An 8,026-nucleotide genomic window follows, 5' to 3' on the forward strand; every position below is an offset into this window, starting at 1 on the left:
AAAAAAAAAATAGCCCTGTAAAAGAGGAATAATATAACAGCACAGAAAATAAGGGGACAATTATAAAATCATCTGACATTTTCTGGTAACTTTATCTTAATTAGCAGCTTGTTAAAATTACTTTTTCTGGGGCATAACCATGCTCCAAAGTCTGCCATTTGTTTTTTATCACCAATTCACCAAAATGTAACCCCCCCCCCCCCCCCCCCCCCCATTGCTCTTGCTGAAATTGATATTTATCCCCCACATTTGTACTGCATTTCAGAATCCTGACAGCTTCTTTTGGGATGAGCATCACACAACCCATACATGCACTCCAACCCTCTATATTTTAAATTGAATTTAAACTGAATTTAAACTTTAAAGTGGTGCTGCTGCTTTGCATGCGGAGGGGATTTGGAAGATATTTGACTTGCTGGAGTTGTCATTATTGTAGTTTCACATCTGTTTCACCTTAAGATCCAGAAGTTAAATTCTTAATGGTATGGAAGTAGTGCAACTGTTTCACTCATCCATATAAATGAATATGCATGAACACTAGGGTATCATGTAGTATGCCACCTCCCATTTCAAATGTTTAGTTGGTGAGGTGGATAAGTATTACTGAACTTTATAGGCTTTACCCACAAGAAACTTCCAAGCCAGTTCCAGGATATAAAAAGAGAATATTGGAAGCATTGTACTGGGAAAGGTAGTAAACTTAATTAAGGAATAGTTTGGCAACTACAAAGTATGTTTCCAGTAAAAGGGGAAAAATCAGCATTGTATAGTTGATATAGAATATATGAACCAAATGTTAATATTGCAGGTGCAAAACTGATTCTTCCTTGTTTAAAACAAGATCAACTGCGTTCCAAGACTAAAGAATTGTAGAGAATGTGAAACTGAAAAGCCATCACTGATATACATGGATGTGTAGCTGGACCAATAAGGATACTGACATTTTAGCATATTTTGAAGTGTATTTCAGTCCTATTATGTTCACTATTTCCATATAATTCATTCTAGCAATGTAGGTAATTCAAGTCTGAGTTTAAAAACTCAGGGTCTGAATTTCAAAGGCATGCATATTGATCAGCTAGTTCCTTTTCCATCTCTCCGTAAAATGCTTTAACAGTGGGCCTGGGGAAAGTATATATTAACAATGCAGAATGTCTGTTGTTAACATCTATTTCCTGATTCCCCACAACCCAAGTTGGAAGCACACAGAGCCTCTGAGGGGAAATTCCCAAGCACTAGGTTTGAATGTGACCGATTTCACACAAGAGCTGTGCTGCGGTCGTGCCTCCCTTTGCCCCGCTTCTACTGGTCAATTTCCCACTCGAAGCCGTGCAGCCCCATTTTGCCCCACGGCCTCGCCCAATTTCCCCCCCCCCCGTTTTCGTGATCCTCAAAAAACCGGATCACGAAACCGTGGGGAAAATCGGGTGAAGCTGTGGGTCAAAATGTGGCCACGCGGCTTCGAGTGGGAAATTGACCAATAGAAGCGGGGCAAAGGGAAGCGTGACTGCGGCGCGGCTCTTGTGTGAAATCAGTCAGTGTCAATTTGAAATTAATTTCACTGATTCTTTCTGCCTGTTGGGTAACTGATCCAGTAGCTTCTTGAACATGGAGTTCTCATGCATGCTGCCGCTGCTTCTACAAAGACGCCCTGCCAATTAAATGAATAGCATCACACTATGAGAGCAGCACTGGAGTTCCAAGAAATCCCTGGATTAGGGCTAAATAGTAACATATTAAATTTAGGAACAGTAAAATTGTGAATTCTTCTGTTTTTCTTGCTTACAACTTTTGCTCTGCAGTTGTCTGGCAGATGCAGCAGCAATTGCAGGGTGCTTAAAGCCATGAGGGAGTTACCACTCCAGCAGTAACACCTTAGTGATCCTGCCAGCCCTGCCTCCACAGTAGCTTCTAAAATTCCTCCCCCTCCCCCTCCTACACTGGACAGGCAGCTGCCTGTCAGCTGTAGGGGAGGAGGTGGGATGCTTACAGCCACCGGGGAGGGTTGCTCAGTAGGATTGCCTTAGCCCTGCTGCTGGCCCAGCCTCCCTGATGCCTTTAAACATGATCCCCCCAACACCAGACAGGCGGGTGTCTTTCAGGTGTAGGAGCAGGACCAGGGTACTTGAATCCAACAGGGATGCTACCCCAGCAGGATCTCCTTAGCGGTGATGCTGACCCAGCCTCTCTGATGGCTTCCAACACACTCCCCCCATCTCCTACACCTAACGGGTGGTTGTCTGTCAGATGCAGCAGCGGTTGCAGGGTGCTTAAAGCCATGAGGGAGTTACCACTCCAGCAGTAACACCTTAGTGATCCTGCCAGCCCTGCCTCCACAGTAGCTTCTAAAATTCCTCCCCCTCCCCCTCCTACACTGGACAGGCAGCTGCCTGTCAGGTGTAGGAGAGGAGGTGGGATGCTTACAGCCGCTGGGGAGGTTTGCTCAGAAAGATTACCTTGGCCCTGCTGCTGGCCCAGTCTCCCTGATGCCTTTAAACATGATCCCCCCAACACCAGACAGGCGGGTGTCTTTCAGGTGTAGGAGCAGGACCAGGGTACTTTAATCCATCAAGGACGCTGCCCCACCAGGATTACCTTAGTGGTGATGCTGGCCCAGCCTCTCTGATGGCTTCCAACACACTCCCCCCATCTCCTACACCTAACGGGTGGTTGTCTGTCAGATGCAGCAGCGGTTGCAGGGTGCTTAAAGCTATGAAGGAGCCCACCCCAGCAGTCTACAGAGAGGTCCTTCAGTAGAGAAAAAAAAAGTACATATGTCTCACTTCATTTTTTACACTACAATCTTCTCCTCTAGAATTCCTACAACAAATGTTACATTTCAAACTTTACATCATCAGTATTATAACTGGATTTACGGAAGTTAAATAACATAGCAAAGCACGGTATCAGGCTAGTATTCTATAATTCAATCATGTCAAAGAAGATCAAGGTCCACAGTTTTACAAGCAATCAGAATAAATTATTGTATGTAGAATAGCCAGGAGATCCTAAGATTGTCTAGCAGCCAGAAGTTCTTGCTCTTTAGTGTTATGCAGCACTAGGTGGCAAGCTAGACTTGTTTTTAAGGCAAGGGATGTTTCGGAGGTGGTTTGCCATTGCCATCTGCTGACAACGCTGATTCTTTTAATTTTGCAAGCTAACCAGCTGCACCACTAAAACACTCTCATTCTTAGCTTTGTTATTAAGGCAAGCTCACTATGGCTGCTGTATGATTTTAATGTTAGTTTTATTCTGGCCCCGGTCACATGGGTCGGATATCGCGGGGGGGAAACGTGGCTAATTGCCCCGGAGGAAACTAATGTGCGGCCGCCTGAGCACACGTCCCAGTTGAGGTCCCATGGTTAGAGGGGAGATGCTGACCAGACGGGTATCCTGCAGCACGGCAAAGAAGCCACGCCGCACGATCGCACTAGCTATCGCTCTTTGTGCGCATGCGCTGTTGGGCGCTGTAGCGCAACCTGTGGAGACGGGCGCCGGATGCCACGTAAGTCCACCGGAAATGCGATCAGACGCCCGCCTTTGGCCCGCGGTTTCCGGAAACTAGTACCTCGGAGGTACTAGTTTTTTACTCTGCATCTTCGGCAGGAAGCCTCAGGTTAGCCACGGGAGCTCTACGCTTCCCAGATGTGGCGGTGTGATCGCGCCCGGAAAATCCACCTACCATCCGTATCGTCAGCACGGCAAATTCTCCGTGTGACCGCAGCCTCTTTGTTTCTATTTATTGTTAAATTTTTATTTATTATTATTTTAGTCACGATCTCTATGTGACTCTGTAACCTGCCCTGAGCCCACTTGCAGGGAGGGAGGGATAGAAACTGAATATAGTAGTAGTCATGCCTGCCTCTGCGACACAACCCTGATATTCTTGTAGGTCACCCTTAGCTTCTGAGATCTGATGGGACTGGGCTAGCTATGAATGGTCCCGGTTTCATCGGTATCTCAATTTATATTCTACAATACAATCATGTCAAAGAGGATAAAAGACCACCGTTTTACAAGCAATCAGAGTATTTTTGTCACAAACCAAAAAATAACATCATCACGTTCTTCACTAAACCACCTGAATTCATTACATTGCAGAGCAATCAACAGTAAAACTACCTGCTATTCAGCCATCAGATTTCTGAAATGCCTAGGTATCCAATTACACATTGGCACAAAAGAAAGAAAAAATCATTTTACAGCGACATTTCCCTTTGTTTAAACCTTGAACTGTGTTAGCATTGCTATGGGTTCTAATCTACTTGGATAAATTCATATTGTTGTACATCTGTATTTTGATGACTTTTTTTTTTAATGACCCTGGAAGATAACCCAAGAAGGGCAGCTCACAAGTAAGGATTCTATTGGCTGTATCCATTTCTCTGATTCCAAGAAAGTATTTTGACACTTGTTCACAGGAGAGAGAAAAATGCTTCCAAGAAACAAATGCAAGATGACCTGTTGTGTCCTTAATTAATTGCAGATCCATTTGGGAAGACAGATGAGAGGGAGCCACTTACAAATGCTGTCAGGAGTGATTCAGCTGTCATTGGAGGTAATCTCTCACATGAACATGCATGCATGCACACACACACACACAACTGAGCAGAAAACTTTTTCTCTAATGTCATATTGGTGGTGATTTCTAGATTTTGTGTACTTGTGCCATTTTTGTGTGCCTGTTTGTTGCTACTATATGATCTCTTCAATATTTAAGTATCCATCAATGGATTTTCTGATTTTGAAACTATATTTAAGCTAACTCTTTCAGTAATTTCCATCAGTCCTCAGTTCCCATCACATATTCATCTACAAGTAATTCTGTGCATTCACACTTGCAGGTATTGGGCTACTTAGCAGAGTAAAAGGCTAGTGCTGTATGGGAAGAAAAAGAGAAATGGATGGTGGCTTGGGACCATTATAGAAAGTCCATCAGAACCATTTTGTAGTATGTCAGTGAAAAATACAAACTCATTGTTCCAATTTTTTAGGAAAGAATTGAAAACAGCATCAGTGTGGTTATATAAATCCATTACCTACTGTTAGAATGCTGTTTCAGTCTGCTGTCACACAAGGACAGATCTAGCTACTTGAGAAAAGTATCATGAGTTCCTTTAGGATTCATTGATTTTGTCTCAACCCACCCCTATCTCAAAGCACTATTACGAAGAAAGACATCAAACCTTATGACCCATTGGTCTTCCTAATTAAGAGACATGAATTAGAATACCTATGAAGGGAGTGATGAAATCAGCACCGTATCTATTCAATTTGACCCTCCCAGCCCAATGGATTAAGCACCCATTTGTGACTAGATGAACTAGAAGCAGCTATTTATAGTGAGACTGAACTTGAATGACTTAAATCCCCAGAGTCTTTATAGCTGAGAGCCAAAACTGCTTGGCAGTTTCAGTTGCTACCTGTGTGAGCCCAAATACATTAAAAATAGTGCTCAATCATCCTAACAGAAATATGATTACTAAAGGCTTCTATTTAGGTCTCTTCTTTCTAGCAGAGGTAGTTGTCTAGTGACATAGCAGTAATATCCTGCACACTCACTGCGGCCAGGTGTCAGCAGCATCTACTGAAACTGTGCCAATGCTGGGCATGCTGCACCCAAAAACTTGGCTAGCTCTCTAATGGGATTGGGCAAAAAGACCAGGCATAGCCAGTTTTGACTATTGTAAGCTTTTTGTGGTATAGACTGAACAGGCTCCAACATAGTGGCCTTCATGGACTTTACAGCATGTTTGGATCTGCTCCTGAGCAGGCAAACTACAGACCCTCCATCCTTCCCTTTGTAATCTTATTGCTTTTCTCCTCTTCCCCAGGTGTTATAGCAGTTGTGATCTTCATCATCTTTTGCATTGTGGCCATAATGAGCAGATTTCTTTACCAGCACAAGCAGACACACCGGAGCAGCCAAACAAAAGACAAGGAATACCCGGAACACCTTGACAGTTCTTTTAAGACTGATGTTGACTTGCAGAACACAGTGACCGAGTGCAAACGAGAATATTTTATCTAATGGACTCTGGAGCTCCTTGTTACACTTTAGCATTTCTTTGATTATTATGATGGTGATTGTTTTTTGCCCATCCATTTCTGGGGAATTTCCCTGCCCCTTTGGAAAGAACCCCCTTTGCGCAGAAGAGATTGGCAGAAATACAGCGCCTCATTCTTTTCGCCAAAACCCACCACAGTTAATGCCTAACCACTCAAGCAACTGTGTGTCCTACCTGAGTTCTACATGACATGCATGGTTGACTGTTCCTTTCTAGCTTTTGTCAAGCATTGCTTTCTGGATCCATCCACTTCACCATTTCATGACGGACCTGAGCGATATATACTAGAGGTAAAGTGTGCAAGCTAACTACGTAGTGTCACATCGATTACAACAAGGTAGTGAGAAAGAATAAGACCAAATTATCTCATTTTGTTTATTGTGTCTTTAAAAGGAGCTAACTTCTCCTGATTTTGCTAATTGGCATAATACTTCTGTTTCGTGTTGATGGTGCTGTGTTGATTTTGAGAGCTGAGGATCTGGAAAGACATTTTCCCCCACCCTTGCTCCTTTTGTTGTAACTTTTAGACTTCATGATTCAGTCCCCCTCTTTTTTTAAAAAAAATGTGCTAACCCTGATCAACACACAGTAATTCAACAATATATTTCCATTACAACACACATCTTGTAACCATTATCTTACAGTGAAGCTGTATATAATCTATAATGCAGCAAGGAAACCAACACATTAAGTTTACTGGATTTTACATGTTAGGGTACTCTCTAGTCCCAACTTGAAGGGAAAAAATGGCAGTGATGCTTATGATTGACAGCTTCACATATTTGGGAGCAAGACATCCAAAATTAGCATGGTCGGGGATCAAATGGAGTGTAAAAGATACAAGTCACATTCCAGTGTGGCACATAACAGAACCCCAAATATCTCAAAAATTTTATGGAAGAAGACATGGTGTTCCTGACCATGTCATTATGAAAATGCACCGCCCACCGCCCCCCCATAGCATTTTACTTACAAAATGAAACCTTGGGAGCCATACTAAGTCGTTTCCATTCATCTCTAAGAATGCCAGGCAGGGCTCACGACTAATTTAAGCTGACCACAGAATTAAGTTTGATTTGTTTTTGTTTGCCTAGCCTTTCAAACAAAGAAAAAAAGGTACTTTCCCCTTTCTACAAACCAGCCGATTTTTATTTGAATACTCAAAGCGTAGGTAGTAAGTAGTTCTGCATAGCATGGGTACCTGTCACAAGGAATACGTGTTGCTGGAGCTCAGCCTTTTAAACTAATCGTAGCACCACTAGATTAACAGTGCAGTCTTTTTGCAGTGTTGAAATCAATGGGTTTAGACTGGAGTGACTCTGCATAGACTGCATGGTAAGTACCTTGACTTGACCTAATGCAGGAATGAGTGCTGCACGATTTCCCTCCAATTATGGCTTATCTGTGTAGAATTTCACTCTGGCACCTGATGAGTGCTTCTTTCTGCCCTAGAAAAATCTGTAAGGTGTTGAGCTGTTCTGGTAGGAATTCCCCTCCCTATTCAGCCCCTGGCCTAAAATTGAATGGAATCGCTTTCTGTTGCAGTGGGTAATGTTAATCGGGAGCAAAGCTAAAAGCTACTGAAGAGGCTATGACTATATGATGGTGTTCTGTGCCACCTATATGACTAGGTACAGACATGGCAAACCACCTGAATATTGACTGAGTTTAAACTGGGCAAGGACAGGGATTGGCAAGGCACAACATTGTTTTCTTGGGCAGCCTGGCTCTGGAGAGAGCCTTTCCCAAACTATATATACTCTTCATGTCTCTATCCAGTCAGTGGCAGGACTTACTCCTAAAGATTGCCAGAGATGGATTGCTGTGAGCATTCTGCTGTCCTTCTCTAGTAATTGTGTAGTTTGTGCCTCTCTTCCCTCTGCTTCCATCTTTGAGTTAAGCATCAGAGAGTGTTCTCAGAAGGAAAGCATCCACCGATTTGTGACTCTTAAGTCAGG

At 43.2% G+C, this 8,026-nt stretch overlaps 1 protein-coding gene across 1 annotated transcript in view; it reads left to right on the forward strand.

The window, feature by feature from the left end:
- LOC107112743 (contactin-associated protein-like 5) overlaps positions 1–6,031 on the forward strand; it is a 279,687-nt gene extending 273,656 nt beyond the window's left edge. The window contains exons 14-15 of the mRNA XM_015413933.1: positions 4,487–4,558; positions 5,835–6,031. Of these exons, the coding sequence (XP_015269419.1) occupies positions 4,487–4,558; positions 5,835–6,031 (269 nt within the window). The remainder of the gene's footprint in view (positions 1–4,486; positions 4,559–5,834) is intronic.
- Positions 6,032–8,026: the final 1,995 nt, after the last annotated feature.

Source organism: Gekko japonicus, unplaced genomic scaffold (assembly GCF_001447785.1).
Source record: "Gekko japonicus isolate JY-2015 unplaced genomic scaffold, Gekko_japonicus_V1.1 scaffold1788, whole genome shotgun sequence".
Lineage (NCBI taxonomy): Eukaryota > Metazoa > Chordata > Lepidosauria > Squamata > Gekkonidae > Gekko > Gekko japonicus.